The sequence below is a fragment of the Staurois parvus genome, unplaced genomic scaffold (genome assembly GCF_062004578.1).
Source record: "Staurois parvus isolate SC_StPar_1 unplaced genomic scaffold, SC_StPar_1.0 ptg000438l, whole genome shotgun sequence".
In the NCBI taxonomy this organism is placed as follows: Eukaryota; Metazoa; Chordata; class Amphibia; order Anura; family Ranidae; genus Staurois; species Staurois parvus.
In genome coordinates, this window is record NW_028318234.1 from 5,046,678 (window position 1) to 5,072,573 (window position 25,896).

At 43.0% G+C, this 25,896-nt stretch overlaps 1 protein-coding gene across 2 annotated transcripts in view; it reads left to right on the forward strand.

Annotated features, from left to right (window-relative positions):
• RICTOR (RPTOR independent companion of MTOR complex 2) overlaps positions 1-25,896 on the forward strand; it is a 246,095-nt gene that overhangs the window by 16,694 nt on the left and 203,505 nt on the right. For both annotated transcript variants that reach the window (XM_089687825.1, XM_089687826.1), the window contains exon 2: positions 24,184-24,231. In XM_089687825.1, the coding sequence (XP_089543951.1) occupies positions 24,184-24,231 (48 nt within the window). The remainder of the gene's footprint in view (positions 1-24,183; positions 24,232-25,896) is intronic.

A 25,896-nucleotide genomic window follows, 5' to 3' on the forward strand; every position in this document is an offset into this window, starting at 1 on the left:
TCTGCGTCTGTTGATTGACAGCAATGGGTGCCAATGGTTCTCACTGCTATCCATTTGCCCAGTGAGGAGGGAGACAACGGTGAGAGCTGCAGCTCTCGTGCACATCGCTGCATCAGATGGGCTCCAGTAAGAATAAAGGAGGGGCTGGGGGGATCCTGCTTTACAGAAGGTTTTTTACATTAATGGCCAGTTCACACTACAAAAATGCATTCCAGATACATTTTGGATACGTTTTTGCTTAGAGTTCACGCCACACTCCATTCCGGTGCATTTGATGCAGTTTGCTATGTTCCAGTACAGTTCCGCGCAGAAAAAAATGTGGCATGTTCTTTTTTTTTTTTTTTTTTTCTGTACCAAAAACTGACTGCGCTAGTATGAACTAGGGCCACTGGAATATATGGAAAACACTGTGCATACATGCAGAAAAAAAAACGCACTAGACTGCATCTGGTGTGAACTAGCCCTCATACATAGAATTCATTAAGATAAAAAACCTTAGACTTTAGAGCCACTTTTAAAGATATGTAAATATTTAAGTGTCTGTAGCCTGGCCATAGGTTCACAAAGAAGTGTAAAGTACCATGGCCTGGTACTTGGCAAACTAAAGACAGGCAGGGAATTTGTATTGGTAGTACTTGCAGAAATCCTGCTTGCTATAGAAATGTGACCCCAGTCAGCAGAGCGATTTTGGCGGCAATCCTACTACTAAATTGACACTTCTAAGAGCACCCTCTGTCCACTAAATCATCAATATGTTTCCACCGCAATAAAAGAAAACTCTCCGAAGACTTCACAGAATATAACTGGATACTAACATTTCTAGGTAAAGTTGATCCAGGGAATATCCGATTGCCTCTCGGGGGATCAGGAAAGAATTTTTTTCCCAGCAGGAACAAATTGGATCATGCTTTGCTGTTTTTTTTTTGCCTTCCTCTGGATCAACTGTGGGTGTAGCATTATATTTTTTTCTATGGTTGAACTGGATGGACTTTTGTCTTTTTTCAGCCAGACTAACTATGTAAGCTAAGCTCTGGGCCCAAAAACATTTATATAGATTCCTTGTTAGCCACAAAGGATATAAATGCACTTTTTATGCACCAAATTCTATCTTTGTACTTTGCAAAACTAGCAGTGACATCATCACTATGCTGCACGTGGTCTGTGCAGAGAACAGAGCTGTGGGAGGGACCTGAAAGGCCCCACCCACTACAGTCTGCCTGCTTAAAACTACAGGAGGGGCAGAGAGAAGACCAGTCACCCTGCACAAGGGGAGAGAGCCGCAGTGACCGGTCTTTATTACAGGAAGTTTATGAACAGAGGCGGAGTTTCACTTTGGATTGCTGCACAGATTTGGAAATACACCAAGATCCAAGTAAGAGTACACATGCCTCTAGTCAGCTTTAAAGCCGCTGCATAGTCATCCCACTGTCATTGTTTACTATGCAGAGACTTTTAGTGCTGAGTTTGACATTCTTGACAGTTTGCTAAAATCTTTGCCTGGTATGTAGCTTTTCCACTTTCACTTTAAGTGGCTATTACTTCCCTGTTTTACCTCTGCTTTACAGAGCACTTGGAAACTTACTCATCTTGTCTTCCTCAATATTGATATATATAAGATAGTCACAATCCCAAAAACAAACACTAACCTCAGTTTTGTAAAAAGGCAGAAGTTTATATTGTGGGAAGAGGCCCATACAAACTCTGTGAGGACATATCATTTCCATGTAGATAGGTTTCCTGCTGGAAAATGGGCCCCGGGCCTCAATACTGATAGTTATCCACAACTCTCCGCTTTACTAAACGACGTCAGTTTTCTTTAGTAGCTAGCTTGTATGCACCTACAGTCATGGCCGAAATTGTTGGCACCCTTGATATTTTTCCTGAAAATCAAGTATTTCACACAAAAAAGGTATTGCATTAACACATGTTTTGCTATACACATGTTTATTCCCTTTGTATGTATTGGAACAAATATAAAACAGAGGCAGAAAAGCAAATATGACATAATGTCACACAAAACCCCAAAAATGGGCTGGACAAAAGTATTGGCACCCTTAACTTAATATTTGGTTGCACACCCTTTGGAAAACATAACTGAAATCAGTCGCTTCCTATAACCATCAATAAGCTTCTGACACCTCTCACCCGGAATTTTGGACCACTCTTCCTTTGCAAACAGCTCCAGGTCTCTCTTATTGGAAGGACACCTTTTCCCAACAGCAATTTTAAGATCTCTCCACAGGTGTTCAATGGGATTTAGATCTGGGCTCATTGCTGGCCACTTCAGAACTCTCCAGCGCTTCTTTGCCATCCATTTCTGAGTGCTTTTTGACGTATGTTTGGGGTCATTGTCCTGCTGGAAGACCCAGGATCTTGGACGCAAACCCAGCTTTCTGACACTGGGCCCTACAGTGCGACCCAAAATCCTTTGGTAATCCTCAGATTTCATGATGCCTTGCACACAGTCAAGGCACCCAGTGCCAGAGGCAGCAAAACAACCCCAAAACATCATTGAACCTCCACCATATTTTACCGTAGGTACTGTGTTTTGTTCTTTGTAGGCCTCATTCCGTTTTCGGTAAACAGTAGAATGATGTGCTTTACCGAAAAGCTCTATCTTGGTCTCATCTGTCCACAAGACGTTTTCCCAGAAGGCTTTTGGCTTACTCAAGTACATTTTGGCAAACTGTAGTCTTGCTTTTTTATGTCTCTGTGTCAGCAGTGGGGTCCTCCTGGGTCTCCTGCCATAGCGTTTCATTTCATTTAAATGTCGACGGATAGTTCGCGCTGACACTGATGCTCCCTGAGCCTGCAGGACAGCTTGAATGTCTTTGGAACATGTTTGGGGCTGCTTATCCACCATCCGGACTATTCTGCGTTGCAATCTTTCATCAATTTTCCTCATCCGTCCACGACCAGGGAGATTAGCTACAGTGCCATGGGTTGCAAACTTCTTGATAATGTTGCGCACTGTGGACAAAGGCAAATCTAGTTCTCTGGAGATGGACTTGTAACCTTGAGATTGTTGATATTTTGCCACAATTTTGGTTCTCAGGTCCTCAGACAGTTCTCGTCTCCTCTTTCTGTTGTCCATGCTTAGTGTGGCACAGACAGACACACAATGCAAAGGTTAAGTGAACGTCTCTCCTTTTTATCTGCTTTCAGGTGTGATTTCTATATTGCCCACACCTGTTACTTGCCCCAGGTGAGTTTACAGGAGCATCACATGCTTGTAACATTCTTATTTATCCGCAGTTGTGAAAGGGTGCCAATACTTTTGTCCAGCCCATTTTTGGAGGTTTGTGTGACATTATGTCGAATTTGCTTTCTTTCCTCCCTTTTTTTGTTTTGTCCCAATACACACAAAGGGAATAAACATGTGTATAGCAAAACATGTGTTAATGCAATACGTTTCGTGAGAAATACATGATTTCCTGGAGAAATATCAAGGGTGCCAACAATTTCGGCCATGACTGTATATGTCTCTTAGGCCTGGTTCACACCTATTCACTTTGCGGTTGATGCATTATCCCGGGACGTTTTACCACACTGTGACACAACGCAGAGATGTGAATGTGACCCATAGTAAGCTTTGTTAAATGGACAGTAGTGTGTTTCTGCAAAACTGAGAACGCACTGAAAAACGCATTGGTGTGAACCAGGCTTTGATATTTGCATCCTTGGCTCATACCTGTTCTGTTTACTTCACAGCTGTATTATTGCCACACATCTCATACATATATTACTCCATATAGCGCTACACCTCCTAACATTAACCAGAAAGTGGTTGTAAAGACATGATGGTAAAACCTGTGTGCAGCAACCCCCCCAGCCCCTCTAATACTTACCTGAGTCCCAACGTGATCCAGCAATGTGCACGAGAGCCTCGGCTCTCCGGGGACTCTCCCTCCTCATCAGCTAAGCCATTGGCTCCTGCTGCAGTCAATTACAGCCATTGAGGAGAGAGGGGGGTTGGCGCCGTGAATCTGTGTGTGAAATTATAAGCAATTTAAAAAAACAAACATGTCATACTTACCTGCTCTGTGCAATGGTTTTGCACAGAGCAGCCCCGATCCTCCTCTTCTCAGGTCCTCCAGTGGCACTCCTGGCCCCTTCCTCCTGCCAAGTGCCCCAAGAGCAAGTAGCTTGCTATGGGAGCACCCAAGCAGGCTCACTCCCCCACAGACACACGAAACGGTCTCTCTCTCCTCATTGGCACACTGCTGTGATAGCAGCTGGAGTCAATTGCTCCCACTGCTGTCTCAGCCAATGAGGAGAGAGAGTACCCAGAGAGCCAAGACTCTCATGTACATTGCTGGATTGCAATGGGGCTCAGGTAAGGATTAGGGGGGCTGGAGGGGTTGCTGCAGACAAAGTTTTTTACTTTCATGTATAGAATACATGAAGGTGAAAAACCTTGAGCCTTTACAACCACTTTAAAGTTAACTAAAAAGAAATCTATGCAAGTATGTATTCCTAAGGTGAATATAAACAATATTCTTATTCTCCCAAAGGAATCCATACACATCGTCTACTTAATGGCTCTCTATTTCCTTTGCTGCCAGAGCCATGTTTGTGGTTTTTGCGCACGTTTAAAAAAATCTTCTTAAAGATTCTTAAAACATATATTTTCTGAAAGCTGAGACCCTCGAAAATAAAATGGTGGTAGTTGTAATTTTTTTATGTCACATAATAGCTCAAGCTCAAATTTTTAGTAAAATATACTCTAAAGCAAGTTAAAGAGGCTCACAGATGCTTTTTTGTTTTTTTTGGAAAATATAAAAGATTATTATTATACTGGATTTATATAGTGCCAACAGTTTGCTCAGCCCTTCACAATATAGTGGGAAACAATACAGCAACAATACAGTTCAATACAGGAGGGATTGGAGGGCAAAAGATGAAGTTATGCCGAGTAAATTGATACCCGACATGTCAAGCCTTATGTTTGGCCTGTGGTTTTCCATAGGGGACGCTCTAAAAGTCCCTACTGGTTATCCGTTTAGAGTTAACCATGAATAAGGTGGGCTAAACTAAAAAAAATAAAAGAAAATACCACTCTAATGCTTCAGAAAGTGAATCCTGTTGCTGGTGGCACTATATGCTGGTGATGGCTGGGATGTAAGGCTCGTTGGGCTCAGCTTGGAGTACAACAGATTGGCACCTGGCTGCACACAACTGGCTATAATGCTAAAAAAATGAGAGTTGGTAACAGCTTGGTTCTCCACCTATAGAAGAACCCCCATTATGCATTTCTCCCATGCATGGCTTAGTCAGAGGCCTCTATTATTAAGTCCCACATGGGCAAAATGTATTGGGGGATGAGGGGTATTCTTCTATGGTGAAGAACGAAGCTGAAGGTAACGCTCATCATCTTTCACTATTTTAGCTTTACAGTCCCTCTTTAATGAGACATCAGGGTTTTCTCATAGTCCTATATCTTACCTGTCTCCACTGAAGGTAATGGATTGCAGATTACAGGGAAAGTGACAGCCGCACCTAGTAATGATGTAATACATGTCACTTCTGGGTTATTACTAACTAGGAGAGATTGGTGAAAAGACGTTCACTGGTCTCCTTTCTTCTCTACCTGACAGCACCCTCCAAACCGGTGCGAGGTCTGTGGGTGGTGGTGTGTGTGTAAAATACCCTATAGTCACCTTCCATACATAGGTGGCAGCAAAAGGGTTAATCCAGTTTTTTATGAAATTGTTTTGTACTGGTTTTCTGCTCCTTATAATGTCCCCTGTGAGATCGCGGACGTCTTTTTTTTTTTTTTTTTTTTTTTTTTTTTCTCCTCGCCTCCTTTTGTTTGGCAGGAACAGGGAGAATAAGGATTTTGTTTTGTCTCTTCGTTCATCTGCATTCTTATTATGTGTTTATCTCATTAATGTGCTGCCATTGTATTTGTTTTCATTAACATCTCTACATACCATAGTTTCTAATACCTGCTCCATCTGCTTACATTTATTGCACATTTATTGTCCTACATTTTATTGTGTACATCACAGATTTTTTTTTTTTCCTTATCAGTATCACTTTACCTTCTGTCTTTTTGCAGGATTATTTTGTACACAGTTTCCTCAAACTGCAGTTCCTAAATCTGTAATTTGCAGTATTGCTGACCTTGGAAAGCTTTCTGTACCTCCCTTCATTCTACTTATGCCATGGCCATCTATGTTGTATATCTATCTATCTTATCTGTTATTGCTTATTGCTCTGCCTCTTAGCATTTCGCTTGTTGGATTTTAGATTTCCCTGTATCCATTCTTTTTGTTTTTTTTATTACCTGCTCACTGCAGGACTCGACAAATTTGCTTGAATCAAGGAGCCAGCTAAAAAGGTTAGGAGCCAAACTTAAGTACCCTATATGTTCTATAGGTGAAGCTTTAAAAGCTTCCTATAGGTCATTAGTTTAGCAGTATGGAGAGGGTCTGGTGCTGGAATAGAATTGTTGCTCTCATTCTGGAGTGCACAGCAATATGTAATGTGTATTGCAATCAACACTTTCATGCGTTGGCGCCCGAACGCGTGTGTTTACATTTAGAAAAAAAGTTCTACTTTTTTTTTTCATCGCATGTGTGATGATTTTTTGGTGACAGGTTATCTTTCTTGAGATATGCAGGGTCTAAAAGATTCTGCATGTCTCCCCTGTGCTTCACTGAATGTAATGCAGTGCAGATTGCACTGCATTACATTCTTTCCCAGGAAATCTGTTAATGGCGACCTGGAAATGATGCCATACACGTCGCTTCCAGGTCAGTAACCATATGAGTGCGGATGTGTGTCCTCCCCTCTATCCTGTGGTGCCCGCTATGCTGGTCCGGGACCCGGAAATGGGCAAGTGGAGCCTGGGATACATAGTGAGGAGTAGGGGGGTTGTACTGGTGTCTGGTGATACAAATTGTGCATCCCTGCAACAGTGCATGGGCTAACAAAAGCCAAGGCGCCAAGACGCAATTTCCTGGTGCCTGGGATTTGTTGAGCCCTTGCTTACAGTGTATATAGTATCCTTGTATCTACTATCCCTCTTGCCATTTTCTCCTGTAACTTGCCTTTTTATTGATGACATACATGTTTTATTCATATCCTGCCAATGTTTTCTGCTGGACATATTCAAGTGTGTTTAGAGTGACCCTGTTGGAAAAATTAAAGTTGGCAACATGCTATCCCTGGAAAAAAAGGAAATTCTTACTGTACCTTTTCCCACTGTCCATGCTGCCAAATACTGCTCCATTGGGGAGAAATCTTACTCTGGTATCTGTCCAACAACAAACTATTGGGGGTGCTGATCTCGTGTTCCCCCTCTGCAATAAAAGATTCCTCCCACCTCGTATCTACCATGTCCTATAATGGAGATCTGCACGAGGCACTGGTGAGCACAGCAGAAGACCAGGAGAGATGGAAACTCGCAGAATTGTCATTTTGTGTTTCAACGCTGTTTTTCTATTTGTATCATGTAATTATTATATACATTAGTTCTGTACCCCTTGACTGATTTCAGTGCCGTCTCTCATTTGTCAGGCTGTCTGTGGACCTATTGGGCCTTCTATTCCACCCTGTACATACTCATGACAGCTCTGCTTAGCCGCATGTCATTCTTGCTGTTTAGAGAGGGGTTGGCAGATGCTGATGATGCCACTTGTTATAGAGGAACATTTGCAAGGAGAGTAGGTTGTGCCCAATCATATGTTCTTCCTGAACAGCAATATACAGTGGCAATGCGTGGGAACTGACATCTAATGTATATGGCTAGCTTTACCTATACCAGCATTGGACATAATATTGAACAGTTCAGGAACCATTCAGTGCCTTGTGGGTGCCAGCAGGTTCCTTTAAGGTGTTGGTAAATATTTGCTTGTGTTGCTGTTGGTGTAATAGTGTTTAAAGCTGATCTCTGAGCTTGCCCAAAAACTTCAAGGTTTCAGCCACCCCCGTCCTTTGCGGAGGAAGCCTGCAGGACCATGAATTAACATGTTGAGCTATCAAAGGGTTAACTGTGTGATGTTTCACAGTATGCTGTGTGTGTGCTTTACACTGTAAGCACACTGCTTTGTATGGCTCTGTTATGCAGTGTTCTTACAGTTGCTTACAGCTGACAGGAGAGAACTGTATTGTTTACATACAGTTCTCTACCCTGTTGGAGATATTCGGCGATCACCGGGGGCTGGCGAGTAATTACCGTCCGGGACCCGGCGATTGACAGCTGAGGCCGCAAATGGTGCCATGGGTAGAGTGCACGCGGCTCGCACACGCCCCCTACCGGGAACTGCAAAATCACATATATGTGATTTTGCACACCCGTGCTGCCCTGTAGCAGTATTTCTGTTATAGGGTGGACGTGAAGTGGTTAAGGTACATAGTAATGTAATTAAAGTGGTTGTAAGCACTTACATATACCCAGAGAAGTGGCTGTTGTCAGATGATACAGAGTTGAAACAAATCCTCCATAAGTTGTACCGCTTTATCTGCAGTCTTCTTTACTTCCATTCAAAGTCCAGAATTTATAAAGCTTGTCTGAGCTGTGAGAAAAAAGAAGAGCTGAAATTTCTCTTTGTAGAGCTCAATGGGGAGATCTCTGAGAGCTGATTGGAGGGAAGAGATGACCACCTTCACACAGCTCACAGGACAGAGCTGCGGCTTTGTCAGATGGAGATTTCTCCCCTGTCACCTTTTTTCTTTTGTCAGAAAACTTGTCAGACGTAATTTATGCTGATAGCAGAGGAATGAAGTAGCAGACAGTAATAAAACTTGGTGCTCTGGATTGAGACAAGTATACACTATAGAGGGATATGCTTTGTTCATATTTTATATCTGTGGTTTACAGCCACTTTAAATCCTGTATATGCTTTGGACAAGGGAAGGCACAGTTCATTTTTGGGGCCAGCCTTGCAAGTATTTACAGTCAGGTCCATAAATATTGGGACTTCGAAACAATTCTAACATTTTTGGCTCTACACCACCACAATGGATTTGAAATGAAACAAACAAGATGTACTTTAACTGCAGACTGTCAGCTTTAATTTGAGGGTATTTACATCCAAATCAGGTAAACGGTGTAGGAATGACAACAGTTTGCATATGTGCCTCCCACTTGTTAAGGGACCAAAAGTAACGGGACAGAATAATAATCATAAATCAAACTTTCACTTTTTAATACTTGGTTGCAAATCCTTTGCAGTCAATTACAGCCTGAAGTCTGGAACGCATAGACATCACCAGACGCTGGGTTTCATCCCTGGTGATGCTCTGCCAGGCCTCTACTGCAACTGTCTTCAGTTCCTGCTTGTTCTTGGGGCATTTTCCCTTCAGTTTTGTCTTCAGCAAGTGAAATGCATGCTCAATCGGATTCAGGTCAGGTGATTGACTCGGCCATTGCATAACATTCCTGCTTTTGCAGTATGCTTTGGGTCATTGTCCATCTGCACTGTGAAGCAGCGTCCAATGAGTTGTGAAGCATTTGGCCGAATATGAGCAGATATTATTGCCCGAAACACTTCAGAATTCATCCTGCTGCTTTTGTCAGCAGTCACATCATCAATAAATACAAGAGAAGCAGTTCCATTGGCAGCCATACATGCCCACGCCATGACACTACCACCACCATGCTTCACTGATGAGGTGGTATGCTTAGGATCATGAGCAGTTCCTTTCCTTCTCCATACTCTCTCTTCCCATCACTCTGGTACAAGTTGATCTTGGTCTCATCTGTCCATAGGATGTTGTTCCAGAACTGTGAAGGCTTTTTTAGATGTCGTTTGACAAACTCTAATCTGGCCTTCCTGTTTTTGAGGCTCACCAATGGTTTACATCTTGTGGTGAACCCTCTGTATTCACTCTGGTGAAGTCTTCTCTTGATTGTTGACTTTGACACACATACACCTACCTCCTGGAGAGAGTTCTTGATCTGGCCAACTGTTGTGAAGGGTGTTTTCTTCACCAGGGAAAGAATTCTTCGGTCATCCACCACAGTTGTTTTCCGTGGTCTTCCGGGTCTTTTGGTGTTGCTGAGCTCACCGGTGCGTTCCTTCTTTTTAAGAATGTTCCAAACAGTTGTTTTGGCCACGCCTAATGTTTTTGCTATCTCCCTGATGGGTTTGTTTTGTTTTTTCAGCCTAATGATGGCTTGCTTCACTGATAGTGACAGCTCTTTGGATCTCATCTTGAGAGTTGACAGCAACAGATTCCAAATGCAAATATCACACTTGAAATGAACTCTGGACCTTTTTATCTGCTCATTGTAACTGGGATAATGAGGGAATAACACACACCTGGCCATGGAACAGCTGAGAAGCCAATTGTCCCATTACTTTTGGTCCCTTAACAAGTGGGAGGCACATATACAAACTGTTGTAATTTCTACACCGTTCACCTGATTTGGATGTAAATACCCTCAAATTAAAGCTGCCAGTCTGCAGTTAAAGCAAATCTTGTTCGTTTCATTTTAAATCCATTGTGGTGGTGTATAGAGCCAAAAATGTTAGAATTGTGTCGATGTCCCAATATTTATGGACCTGACTGTATTATATATACATTACATAGTAAGGGGTGGATAAAGTATCATAGAATGAAGATTAGCTTAACACATTGAGCACAATAAAATAAGCTTTCACTGTAAATGATTTGTTAAACTTTTTCCCAAAGATTGTGCAGTTTACAACTTTCAATGCTGCTGGCTCCTGCTCTCTAAGTGCTGCTTCCTTGAAATTCTGGTGTTTACAGGAAAGAGTCAGCAGAGTACAATGCAGTCTCCAGCCAGTCTGTTAGCTTGGAGAAAGGAGAGGCCATCCTAGGCTATGGGGCTGTATGTTTCTATTGATGCACACAGGGTAGGGAGATACAACTCTAGTCCCTCATGCAAGGGTGGCTCCTTAGAATGATACAAGAGAAACCTGAAACAGAAAACTTGGGGCAGAGGTTATGGCCCCAGCTTAAACTGGAACATAGGCAGAGTTAAAAAAGGTAAAGAAACTGCATACTCAGTAAGTGATTATATCAGCAAATTAAAGTACTTAAAAAAACTGACGGTTTAGGACCACTGTGAGAAGCCCCTCCTTTTGCCCAGCTGTTGAGGTGCCCTGCTGTCACCAGAGGCTGTCACATGGCAAGCCGATGTGATTTTCTATGGGTCTGTATGACACAGCTAGCTATCCAGCGGGATTTTAAATGCTGTAGAAACAGAGTAATATTGGCAAATACTTGCAGCTTTTTGGTGTTTCCCCATGACACTGCTGAAGTGGATCATTAATATGAATTAGCTGGGCCTAGGATAATATTATCAAACCATTAGTGTTGTGGATTAAAAATTGTTATTGGATTAAAAATGGCTGTTCTTGAGGTCTCTGATGTGATCCTAGGCATCCGGGATCACATGACGTGCGGCAATCCAGGGGCATTGTGGGTGTTTTGCATGGATACTACAAGGGAGTCTGTTATTCTCAGACCCTGTCTGGTAGACGTCCAGTGAGATAAGAGGATTAGTGAGGGATAATATTGTGCAGCACTAGCAGGAAATAGAGCCTATATTTCTAGTGAGAAAATATAACTATCCACCAAGCTGGGCCAATGTAAAAATGGCCATATCTGGAATTCAAACCTGGACCATCAATACATATTAGCATCTATATTAAAACCCAACTCCATCAGCAACTTTTCTTGACAAGTCCGTAGCAGTATAGAAATGGGGGGAGGCTTTGCCCCTCTACTCCTATAGGACTTGTCACCCTGCTCATGTCTTCCTGTTCACCCACTGCCAGTGGAATGGAGTGCCGCTGGTTACACAGGGAGAGCCGCGTTTTCCCAATGTAATCTGCAGGACAGAGCTGTTAGTTTGGTAGTGCACAATGCAGGAAATGGTTAGGCCGTGGAGAAGCTCCTGACCAACTACGCCCAAGGCGGGTGTCCTTTTCCGACTCTTCTTGGCCCAGTCTGGCCTTGCTATGGATCACAGACCACAGTAAAAACCTGAGAAGTCTGAACTCTCCCTGCGACATGGAAAAAAATAAAGGTTTGACTGGGGTTTCAAAACACATTACCTGCCAGTGCTCCACCAAGCTCTTCACTGTGCGACTGCTTGTTAAATTTCCCTTTAACCACCTGCTGCCCGCCCACAGTACATTGACAGCATGGGCAGGCGGGATCATGTACACATACGTAATCCAGGCTGTACGGAGGCACGCTGCTCCCATGACAATTGGGGCTGGATGGAGATTGGGCTCAAGTAAGTACTGAATAAGGGAGGTGCTTGGGGGTGGGTTGGACCTGGACAAAGAAGGGTTTTTTTTTGTACCCAAATGCATGGAATGCATTAAGGTTAAAAACAACAAAAGACCCTTAAAGCTGTAGTAAAGGCCGATATAGTTTTTTTTTTTTTTTTCTTTAGGGGCTGCATATTGGCACGTTCTGTTAGACTTGCCTGCCAAAGATGCACTCCAGCTCAGCGGTTTAGTTGATCCGCCAGGATTGATCTCGGGCTCCAGGAGCTTCCATCTTCGCCTGGTCGTCTTTCCAGGTTTCGTGTGTTCGGCCATTTGAATGGCCGGGCCATGATGACGTCACTCCCGCACATGGGAGTCACATTGCTGTGGCACAGACCTGGAGTCGTAAATGTAGACTAATTGTGCATGATAGGTAGGAGGAAGCTGTTATGGCAAAAGAGACCAATAGGATCTTTTCAGTTTAGAAATACCCTGCCTTTCAGCAGTTTTTTAAAAAACTACCTTTACTACCACTTGAAAGGCTTTAGAACCACTTTAAGGCTAGGGTCACACTGTGGTGGGTGTATGAATGTGTGTAAATCACACGCATTTCCGCACCCAAAATGTGCTGCTCTTTAACAGACTCGCAGGGGTGCCATTGACTCTTAATGTCACCCCCATGCATCAGAAAATGCATCACATTTTGGGGTGTGGAAAGCTACATAGTGCCAAAGCACTCTGCGGCTTTATGTGGATGCGTTAAAAAAAAAAAAAAAAAAAAAAAAAAAGTGGGGGGGAGGGAGTAAGGGACTTTTTCTCTGTGCAAAATGCAAGTAAAGCAGCCCATTCAAATGTAAACGTGAGCCGCACCACCTGCACAGATGTCAACCTTGACTAAAGCCTGTTCATACCCATGCGTTTTTATAGTGCATTTTGCAGAAACGCACTACAGTCCATTCAACATGATTTCCTGCGGGAAATGTTCACATCTTTTATTATTATTATACAGGATTTATATTGCGCCAACAGTTTGCTCAGCGCTTTACAATATAAAGGGAGACAATACAGCAACAATACATTCAATACAAGAGGGATAGGAGGGCCCTGATCCTTGGAGCTTACAATCTAAGAGGATCATCTGTGCATTTTTTATTTTTATTTCAGGTACTTATATAGCGCCGTCAATTTACGCACGCTTTTATATATATATTGTACATCACATCAGTCCCTAACCCTCAAGGGGTGTACAATCTAAGGTCCCTAACTCATATTCACATTCTACAACCAAATTAGACAGGAGCCAATTAACCTACCAGCATGTCTTTGGAGTGTGGGAGGAAACCCATGCAGGCACAGGGAGAACATGCAAACTCCAGGCAGGTGGTGCCATGTTCGGGATTTGAACCAACGACCCCTAGTACTGCCAGGTGGAAGTGCTAACCATTTAGTCACTGTGCTGCCCGTATTTTCAACCGCTGTGTTTTTGGAAAGGGTCAGGGACTTTTTTGTTCCTGCAGCAGATTGCGTTTTTGGTGCAAAAAACCTCCATGGAACCGCACCAAAAACACAAGTGTTGAATTTGTCATGAGTGTTGCTTTTTTTGGGGGGGGGGGGGGGCAATAGGAATGTATTGAGTGCAACTTTGCGACTTTACACTCTCCGGCACTCAAGTCTCATCAGTAGTGCAGGAATCTTTTCAGAGTGGCTGTTCTTTTCACTCCCCCATTATCCTTGTTTGCATTTTCTCCCTGTATTTTCATGGATTTCCTCCTGTAATGGCAAAATACTTGCATGGCTATTTCGGATGAAGCTGCTATTAATGTGTACTATAGGCCTGCCTGTTCCTTTTGGGGTGGCGACACGGTTTCATTTCGAGTTGTTTACACTGGAAAGAAGTAGAGATCACCCACTGTACAGTCTAGATCTGAGCCCACTTCCTTTTAGCGGGGAGAAGATGCTTTCAAAACATGTTTGTGGTGGAGGAACAGAGCCGTGGCTTCACGTGATGGTGACATCCAAGTACTGCCCCCTAGTGACAGACCAGCTTTTTGGCCAGTTGTCACTTGGCTCATTACAGATGCTACAGGTCAGGTTTCGTCTGCTGACTGTCTGCAGGCACTCTTCTGCTTTGTGATCTAAGTGTGATAAATGTAGTTTACTTGGTAAAACCTGCTTGAAAGGTTCAATATTTAACCCGTCTTTTGCCATGTGTAAGCAAATTCCTGATTTAGTGATTTGCATGACTTTCCTCACGCGCTGCGTCAGGTGAGCAGCACAGTACAGGAGGATGCCCCATCACAGGAGTGTGGGTGGAGGGGAGGAGGAGGGGGAATCCGCTTCCACAAATGCTGCGTGTGGTGTGAAGAGGAGACTTTGTGTGCTTGGCTGATGCAGTGAGCTGGGGAAAGATACACAATTCTCCTCTCTACCCATCTGATCGTCCACATGACTTTGTCCTACACACTTACAGATTTAGGTTCTAGCCGCCTGCAGTAACCAACATGTATAGGAATGAAGGGTCTCCATTATATATGACAGCAGGTGCTGGAATTCGTACTTCCTCCATAGCTGGTGGACCACAGGCATTATCTTCTAGCCAGTGCTCTGCGATAATGTGTGCGTTTATCATAAAGCATGTTTCTGTGCCGTTCATTCTGAATGGTGCCCCAGTGCACACTTCAGCACCATACCTTGCGTACGCAATTTTGCATTTGTTTTGGTATTTTAGGCACATGGGTTTAATGCCACATCACGGACTAGGATGGAGCGATCTGGTCCTGAGGGAGTTGATTTCAAGGCTTGAAAAAAGCAGTGGTCTCCAAACTGTGTCCCAAGGGCCAGATATAACACTTTACTTGCCTTTATTTGGCCTTTGGGACAAAATTCCTGCCACTGACACCAATGATGAGGCTCTATTCCTCCCACTGACACCAGCAAAGGGACTTTATTCCCCCCACTGACACCAGTGTTGGAGCACTATTCCTCCTACTAATATTTATGATGGGACACTATTCCTCCCAAGGACACCAACGATGAGGTACTATGCCTTTCACTGACATAAACAAAGGGAAACTATTCCTCCCACTGATACCAACAACGGAGCACCATTCCTTCCACTGACACCAACGACTGGGCGCCATTCCTCCCCCTGGCACCGACGAGGGGGCGCCATTCCTCCCCCTGGCACCGACGAGGGGGCGCCATTCCTCCCCCTGGCACCGACGAGGGGGCGCCATTCCTCCCCCTGGCACCGACGAGGGGGCACCATTCCTCCCCCTGGCACCGACGACGGGGCGCCATTCCTCCCCCTGGCACCAAAGATGAGGCATTGTTTACTCCCATTGACACCTGGACTATTTTCTACTCACATTGGCCTTACTCCGGCACCCCTATCATTTGAGGAACAATAAACTGTCCCTTTGTGTGAAAAGTTTGGTGACCCCTGCTTTAAAGCAAGCCATCACTACACAAGTAATGAGACTGTCATTGCTTGCTTCTCCAAAATGCTACCTGCTTGGCTGTCATACTGAATTGATCATACTGTCATTGAATACTGTCATACTGTTTTTTTTTAGTCAGTAACCTGGGAAAAGCAACAGACCAGTGAATGAGCAGTGATCCTGCTGATAGCCATTCCTCCTGCAACATTTGTTCACCCCTGAGCAGTGTAAGTCCTCCTGCACACTGGATGTTTTTACAGAGGCTGTTTTTGTCTTTTTATGTTTTTTTTCTATAGCCAGTAACCCCCCCAGCATGTTATCCTATGTGTCCATGTACGCATAGACTGGAATCAACGTTTTTTAGCAGGGAAAAAAACTCCAGGACTAGTGGGTTTCTAGAGAAGCTTTTTAGCTGTAAAAACGCAAATGCGGGAAAACGCCAATGCAAAAACGCTAAAAAAGGCTGAAATACGTTTTTAATGTCACTTTACACAGCTAATGTTACCATCGTTAAAGTCACATTAAAAGGGAGAGTTTTTTTAGCATTTTTGCATTAGTGTGTAGTGGCGTTTTTCCACATTTGCGGTTTTTAGCGGTTTTGGGGGGGTCAAAAAAAGTTAAAAAATGCTGGTTTGCAGTGTTTTACTGCGTTTTGGCACTTTTTTTGGCGTTAATCCTGGGTTTTTTTCTCCAGCCAACAAATGTCCCTGCCAAAACACATTGATTACAGTCTATGTGTACATGGACACATAGGATAACATGCTGGGGACTTTACTGGCTGTAGAAAAAAACCATCAAAAGCCAAAAATAGCCGCTGTAAAAACGTCCCGTGTGCATGAGGACTAAAAAGAGCACAAACAAGTAATACACACATTTGTGGTGTCACTATGAACCTCAGCAGTAGGAGAATTTCTTTTTTTTTTTTTTTTTTTTTTTTTTTGTGTTGAGTCCTAGAAATGGCAAGAAATATACAATTAAAGTATATAAAACTTTTTTTTTCACTATTTTTGGCCAGTTTTCCCTTGGTAAAAAAAAAAATGAAAAAAATCAGGAGATATTCACTAAGGTATACCCCACAATGAAGGCCCAATGTATTCATTTTTTTGTCATAAATTTAAATTTTTGTAAGACTGCAGATTTGCCCTTTGTTGGTGAATGCCTTCTACGTGTTTTTCCTTTAATCTCCATTTAATAGTAAGCTTTCAGAACAATGGCAGTTGTTGCAGCACACGTACCCTTTATTTCCCACAAGGCCGTGTGTTGTGAAGCTTTGTTTGTGAAGCCAGGGATGAGTCATGATGGAGTGTTACATTACAGCACCGTTGGTTAGTCATTACTGTAAGGGTTGCTTTCATTTTGTCATTTGATTGCACTTCTACATCTGGTATTCATTGCCTGATATCAGGGCTTGAGAGCGCTTTGCAGGTCAGTTGGAATCAGACTTGGTGGTGATGACGGAGTTCTGCCCGGTAAGGCTGCTTGTATGGAAGAGTTTACAGGCAGCAGAGAGATAATCCGATAATTCTGGAAATATTAGACCTTGTTGTTCTGTGTTTGTGGCGCTATGTCTCACTTCCAGTGCAAGAGGTCAGCTCCATGCAGGTGGTGTAGAATGGTTTGTGAACGCCTTCAAGGCTGGAATCACATGATCACTTTGTCACATGACATTTTCATTGCACATGTATTAAACCTATCATGAACCTGGGATGTGAAATCATTTGTAAGCAGAGAGTACTTCTTGTGATAGCTGCAAATCAGATCCAGATTTGTAGGAATTTATATGCAAGTCCTGATCTGATCTCCCTCTATCCTCCCTCGCCCTTTCGGACTTCACGCTTGGGGGGAAATTTACTAAAACTGGAGCACTCCGATTCTGGTGCAGCTGTGCATGGTAGCCAATCGGCTTCTAACTTCATCTCGTTTAATTAAGCTTTGACAAACCTTCAAGCTGACATTTTTCTGTGCAGAGCAGCTTCAGCTTTTAGGGCTCGTTCACACTTGACTTTATTTCTAACTCTTGCCAAACGCCCCTATAGCGTTAGACAGCCGTTTGTGAAGCGTTTTTAACGCTCCACAAATGCTCCCAAAACGCCCTATGCGCAGTTCTGAGGCAGTTGATAGGCATTTCCCAAGCATTAAAACCGCACCACAAACGTCTATAATGAAGTTTAAATGGTATTAACGCTCCGCAAACGCGTCGCCGGCGTTTGCGGAGTGGCACTATAGACTTGAATGGGGGGCTTCAACTCCTTTTGACTTGACCAGAGGCGTCCGTTTTGCCGCAACGCTAATGCTTCCGTGTGAACAGCACTGTGTGCTGCCATGTGCAGAATTTTCAGAGGCGTTTGAGAAGCGTTAAAAACGCTTCCCAAACGCCTGTCTGACGCCTGCTGACAGAGCTAGTGTGAACGTAGCCTTACACCATGCAATTTTAGTAAATAACCCGTATAATGTGGTGCCTGGCGATTTCTGCTCTGGATATGGTCTATGTCAGTGGTGGGCAACCTTTTTTTTCAACTGAGCCAAATCTCGCCAAAACCACGATTGAAATTTATTTTGAGAGCCACATTTTTAAAACTGAAAATACATCCCCCATATAGTAATTCATCCCCCATAGTAATTCATCCCCCATATAGTAATTCATCCCCCATATAGTAATTCATCCCCCATATAGTAATTCATCCCCCATATAGTAATTCATCCCCCATATAGTAATTCATCCCCCATAGTAATTCATCCCCCATATAGTAATTCATCCCCCATAGTAATTCATCCCCCATAGTAATTCATCCCCCATATAGTAATTCATCCCCCATATAGTAATTCATCCCCCATATAGTAATTCATCCCCCCCATAGTAATTCATCCCCCATATGGTAATTCATCCCCCCTATAGTAATTCATCCCCCCTATAGTAATTCATCCCCCTTATAGTAATTCATTTGCTATAGTAATACCTTTGCTTTGCGCGTTCCTCTCGCCGTGTTCCCGCGCCGTTCCGGTCTTCAGGGCGGACTGTGAGAGGAGAGGAGTTCGTTACGCTGCCCCGCCTACATCCTGACAGCCAATGTTTGCCACGCTCCGAGGGCTGGATTAAAAGGTCCGCCGGGCCGTAGTTTGCCCATTGCTGGGCTAGCTGCAGAGTCCTGACTTTTGGGGCGGCCGCCCGAGAGGAGGGAGGGAAGCGGGCGCCCGGCACACAGAAGAGCCGCATTGAAGTGTGTAAAGAGCCGCATGTGGCTCGCGAGCCGCGGCTTGCCGACCACTGGTCTATGTTATTATTAGGGATGCACCTAAATTTTGGTGGCTGTTTCGGCCAAAAACAGCCCAATTGGCCTTTGGCCGATATGAAAATAAGCACCTATACAGGTGCCGAAAATAACCCCACCCTCGCCGCTGCCACCTGGTGGTTCACAGCCTTACCTGAGAAACCAGCGTTGGGCATTGAGATCAGTGAAGGAAAGATGGCCTCCACTCATCTCTATGCCCATGGAGGACTGGAATGTCATCACTACGTCACTTCTGGTTCCAGCGCCTTGTAAACAAGGCCATTTTTTTAAAGCACTAGATCAATGCTTTTTCTGATCTAATGATTTATATTGTAGAGGAGAGATGTGGGGTCTTATTGACCCCATATCTCTGCATAAAGAGGACCTGTCACTGCTTACCTCTATCACATGGGATGTTTGCATTCCTTATGATAGGTATAAAAGTGGTTTAAAAAAAAAAAATTTAAACTGCCCCCGTGCTTGCGCATTGTTGTGAATGCATATGTAGGCCATTCCCACATATGTAAACCGTGTTCAGAACACACAAGGTATTGCTGCGAACATCAGAGCAAGATCAATAATTCTAGCACTAGACCTCCTCTAAAAATGTCTGCAGGTTACCAGTTTAAAGTTACAAAGCTTTACCCATGGAGATTTATAAGTACCGTAGTTTGGCGCTGTGACGATCGCGGCGTCAGACCCCAGCCCTTCTCACCAAACTCGTGACCGAAGGACTAGCCAATTTAAAACCGCCCTGTCACCAACGTAACAATGCCACGCCCAACTGCACCCTGCACACAGATTTTCCAGCTAATGGACCACAATCGATGTACCTGCAGCCTGAGAGCGATTGTTACTGGGTCAGGTTAATTACGCAATTAACCCTTCACACTGCCACCACCTCCTTTTTTGTACAGAGAAAGAGAAAACTCGGCAATATCAGCAATAACACTATGATATTTGCATAAGCGTCGGTATACCACTGTCACAGCAGGCAGATATATACCAAAGTTTAAAACACACACACAGTAGCGCTCTTCAGAGGTAGGGATTCTTAGTTTGCATTAAAGAGCTTTAGAAACAGTTCAACACTTTCAGAAAGTAAGATTTATTACTAAAAGGTCAAAAGAGTTCAATAAAAATATTTACAGAAAAAGATGTAGCCTATATATATATATATAAATATACAACAAACAATAGCACAGCAAAGAGATAACAGAAGTTTAGAGGGATAAAGTACTTGCCAAACATCCTGGTTTAAGCAAATCAGGTTTCAGAGCCAAAAGGATGCTTTTATCTCCCAAAGTTAGTTCCGATGTTAAAAGGGAGAATTCTTCAACTTCCCTTAACTCAGCTTTTTCTAGGAACTCAGCAGGGTGTCTCCCTGAAGCAGAGAACCAATCGCCTCACATGGGCAGGTGTTGCAGGCGGAGACCCAAGCTATTACCAAAAACCCTCACATTTGATGTCATGGTTCATAACTTATTCTTGGTGCATGTAGCAGCCTTGCCACTAGTAGATTAATATGCAGACGCATCTGCTGAACGGTTAGATATGAAATATGACATACCTGCTTGGATGGTTAAGGAGATATAATTTTCTGCTCTCCTTTATATGCCAGGTAGGGGATGTAATATATCAGGCAACTTGTATCAAAGTGAGCCGTCCGAATATGTGCTCCATGTTTATGTAATTATGTCCTATTTGAAGATATAAAATTATATGGAAAAGTGAGTTCTTAAATGTTAGTCTGTTTTTACGACTACCTGGAATGTCTTTGAAGCTCAGTGAGGGCTTGGTTTATGGCTTTACGATCCCTTCTCCAGCAAGAGTCTCACAGACATAGGGGCACCGCTAATTGATGTTTATAGCCATGACGCCCTCCCAGTGAGTTTGCTGCCGGTGATCTCTGTCATCATTCAGACCACATGTCACTCAACAGAGAGGGACGGGGGATGAGGAAAGCTGATTTGGGAGTAGAAATGATACAAGATGGAAGATCCTTTGCCAAAATGGAGGTTCGTATCCATCTCTGTGTGCACGTTTGCTACAGGCGCCATTCCACAAGCGTGCACAATTTTAAAGCATGACATGTTGGGTATCTATTTACTCGGCGTAACATCATCTTTCTTACTTTATTTAAAAATTGGTTTATATGTGTATATATATATATATATGTGTATGTGTGTATATATATATATATATATATATATATATATATATATAGAGAGAGAGAGAGAGAGAGAGAGAGAGAGAGAGAGAGAGAGAGATTTTTTTTTTAAATCAATGGAGTGTATTTTTTTTCTAAATTGCGTTTGAAGAATATGTTAATTTTTAAAAACTGTCCATTTTGGTTTTTGGCCAAGTGAAGTGCATCCTCATTTTTCGGTTTTAGCACCAGAATTTTCATTTCGGTGCACCACTAATTATTATTGCTATACAGTACTTGTATAGCACCAACAGTTTGTACATCGCTGTACAATATAAAGGGAGACAGTACAGCTACAATACAATTAAAACAAGGATGAAGAGGGCCCTACTCATAAGAGCTTACAATCTAATAGGGTGGGAAAAGTGGTACAAAAGGTTAAAACTGTGGGGGTTGAGCTGATGGAAGTGATAAATGTTTGTTTGGAGGCATGATAGGCATATTCAGAGATAGAGTATTCAGGGATCGCCTAAAGGCAGCCAGAGTGGGAGATAGCTGGATAGATTGAGGTAGAGAGTTCCAGAGGATGGGAGAGGCTCTGGCAAAGTCCTGGAAATGAACATGGGAGGAGGAAACAAGGGAGCTTGAGAGCTGCAGGTCATGAAAGGAGTGAAGAGGATGGTTTGGGTGATATTTGTAGACAAGGTTAGCGATGTAGCTCGGGGCAGAGTTGTGGATGCCTTTGTATGTTAGTATTTTGAAGTTAATTTGCTGGGCAATCAGAAGCCACTGGATGGATTGACAGAGTGGGGCCAGTAGATGGATTGGCAGAGAGGGGTGGCAAACACTGAGCTGCTGGTAAGGTAGATGATCCTGACATCAGAATTCACGGTAGACTGAATAGGGGATAGCTTATGGAGAGGTAGGCCTATGAGAAGGGAGTTGCAATAGTCAAGGCGAGAGATAACAAGGGAATGAGCAAGTACCTTGGTGGTTTCATTGGTTAAGAGATGAATTTTAGAGATGTTAAGGAGGTAAAGTCTTCAAGCTTTTGACAGTGATTGGATTTGGGGCCTGAAGGATAGGTCAGAGTCTAGGATTACACCTAGTACCCTGGCTTGAGTGTAGGGACCGATAGTTTTTTTATTGATCTTGATGGAAAAGTCATGTTGGAGGGCACAAGGGGGAGGGGATATTATCAGCTCGGTTTTAGAGAAATGTAATTTAAGGAAGTGGTGCAACATCCATGCTGATATGTCAGTAATGCGAGAGGAGACTGAAGGAGTGACGAGTAGAGATGTAGATTTTGGGTGTGGCTCCTGCTGCTATCAGTCTTACCTGTGAGGACCTCTGTCTTGCAAAGAGATTGCTCTAGAACAGTGGTCGGCAAGCCGCGGCTCGCGAGCCACATGCGGCTCTTTACAAACTTAAATGCGGCTCTTCTGTGTGCCGGGCGCCCGCTCCCCTCCCTTCTCTCGGGCGGCCGCCCCCCCTCCCTCCTCTCGGGCGGCCGCCCCAAAAGTCAGGACTCTGCAGCTGTCAGGATGTAGGCGGGGCAGCCAGGATGTAGGCGGGGCAGCGTGACGAACTCCTCTCCTCTCACAGTCCGCCCTGAAGACCAGAACGGCGCGGGAACACGGCGAGAAGAACGCGCGGAGCAAAGGTAAGTGAATTGACACAATATGGGGAATGAATTACTATAGGGGGGATGATTTACTATAGGGGGATGAATTACTATAGGGGGGATGAATTACTATGGGGGATGAATTACTATATGGGGGATGAATTACTATATGGGGGATGAATTACTATAGGGGGGATGAATTACTATATGGGGGATGAATTACTATAGGGGGGATGAATTACTATAGGGGGGATGAATTACTATAGGGGGGATGAATTACTATAGGGGGGATGAATTACTATAGGGGGGATGAATTACTATGGGGGATGAATTACTATATGGGGGATGAATTACTATATGGGGGATGAATTACTATGGGGGATGAATTACTATAGGGGGGATGAATTACTATATGGGGGATGAATTACTATAGGGGGGATGAATTACTATATGGGGGATGAATTACTATAGGGGGGATGAATTACTATAGGGGGGATGAATTACTATAGGGGGGATGAATTACTATATGGGGGATGAATTACTATGGGGGATGAATTACTATATGGGGGATGAATTACTATGGGGGATGAATTACTATGGGGGATGAATTACTATGGGGGATGAATTACTATATGGGGGATGTATTTTCAGTTTTAAAAATGTGGCTCTCAAAATAAATTTCAGTCGTGGTTTTGGCGAGATTTTTCTCAGTTGAAAAAAAAGGTTGCCCACCACTGCTCTAGAATAACCAGCCAGCGGGGTCTCACCGCAACAGCTGTGAATGGGCCCCTACTGTGATAGGAGGCCCCATTGATCAATTGGGAGAGGTAGGAGAGGCCAAGCTTGACTTTCACAGGAATGGTCAATATTTTCATATCTGCAGCTACCAATATTTGTGTTGACAAAGCTGACTAAAGTTGTGTTGAGGCCCTGGCCTAAGGTAGTTTCTGCCTTTACGCTCAGCCAGGACATCCTTCTTCTAGCCCTTTAACTGGCTTCAGTTCACGAAAAAGGAAATTTCCCTCCATTGGCTGATACCTTTTTTGTTACTCTTGATGGTACTCGGAAGGGAGCATTGGCTTCTCATTTCAGAGGTGGCTTAGAGGGACCATTATCTAAGTTTCTAGGGAAAGGTAGCCAAGGAACTTTTTGCTCTTTACGACTGTGAAACAAGTTCTAGTCAAATTTTGGTGGCCCTTCACACCTTTTGGTGGAACAGGTGAAGAATAAGTGGCATGGTATCTCTTGAATGAAAGTATGTGTGTGTGTCCATCCTTACCCTACCTCCCCAAACTGTCGTCCTTCATAGTTTGTCTTTTACCTCCGTAGTTGGTCACTACACCACAATGAAAATGCTTTTTGGGATTAAAGGGCACTGAGAATGTAGAATACAGTTGTGGCTTCCTCAGCACCAGGCTATTTTATCAAACACATCTCATGTAAATGTGTTGATACAGAAATTTCTTGTGGTTCCTGCTAATTTTGTTTTTGTTTTCTTTTTTAGGGCGGAATGACAGCGGGGAGGAGAACGTTCCAATAGATCTCAGCAGAGGTAAATATGAGAACCAGTGGAATAAATTGTAGTGTACTTTTTGTAAGTGTTTGATCTTTACAGGACACACCCTGCAGGTCAGTATTTCATAGAGACATCATAAGTTGCAAGAATGCCACCCTCTGTGAATCTTCAATCTGATCGGCTTTTGGAATGGATTATCTACCAAGTTGACCTGGGGATGTGTTTTTCAGGTTTGACTGTTTTTGGTACCTTTGCCCATCACTGTAAGATGTTATTCAAATGTTGACTCATTGCTCTTAAATTAGAACTGCAGGCTTTGTAGTACAGACTGCGAGTAGGCAGGCTATTAACGCATAATTGACATGCAATGTCTCAACTGCAATAAAATGCACCTCCCTGCCTGCTCAATGACATTGGTTAACTACTCTAGAGGGTTTTACCCCCTTCATGACCAGGCCATTTCTTGCTAATGAGCACTGCGCTACTTTAACTTGTCATGTAACGCAGGACCCACGGAAAATTTATATCATTTTTTTCCACACAAAATAAGCTTTATTTTGGTGGTATTTTATCACCACTGGGTTTTTATTTTTACTATATAAACAAAAAAAGTCCGAAATGTTTGAAGAAAGAACTTTACTTTCTGCTATAAAACATATCCAATAAAAATATTTTAAAAATCAAATTTCTTCATAAATGTAGGACAAAATGTATTCTATTACATGTCTTTGGTAAAGGAAAAAAAAAATCCCAATAAGTGTATATTTATTGGCTTGCATGAAAGTTATAGTGTCTACAAGCGATGGTATATATACTGGAATTTATTTTTTTTTTTCCGTTTAATAGTAGTAATGGCAGCAATCAGCGACTTATAGTGGGACTGTGTTAGTGCGGCGGGCAATCTGACACTAACTGGTACTGGATGGGAACTCACTAAATGACACTGACATCTCCAGTGACACTAATATAATGATCAGTGCTAATAATATACACTGTCACTATACATCTAGGGCCATCAAGAGGTTAAATGTGTACCTATAAATGTTTAGTGTGTCTGCTGTATTTACTAAACAATGTGCATGTTTTTACTTCCTGCTTCACAGGTGAAAAAAATCTGGCACATCCCTGCTGTCTTTAGAGAGACCTGTATTGTTTATGAACACAAGTCTCTCTTCTGTCATTAGCTCAGCTGATCAGCCGGTCAGGCCATAAATCATTGATATGATAGAGCCTGATTCTATTAGCTGTTATCTGTTAATGGACAGCTAATCTTAGACCATTTAAAGCTTTGTGGAAGAGCATTTGCACAACTAAGCATAGCTAAACCCAATAACATAATACAATACATATCAACTAAACTGCCTTAGTTGTGGTGGCTGCTTTAGTTGTTTTTGTTTTTGTTTTCTATTTAGACCTTTCATGCTTTATGTCAGTTGTTGTGGTGACAACTGTAAAATGTTGTTGATTAAAAGGACAACTGTCATAAATATCCTATAATAGGGACAGCTTACTTTTCTAATTATTTCCACTTATTTTTACAGTAAAAAAACAAAATTGTTTTTTAAATGTTCTGGACCCTACCACAGTGACATAGCATGTCTGACTGTCCTCCTATCCCCATGTCCATTCCACTGTCATGTTTTGTAAATACCTCATGCTCAATCAACTGTTAAGTCATGTGACAGCCCAGTAAACAAATGT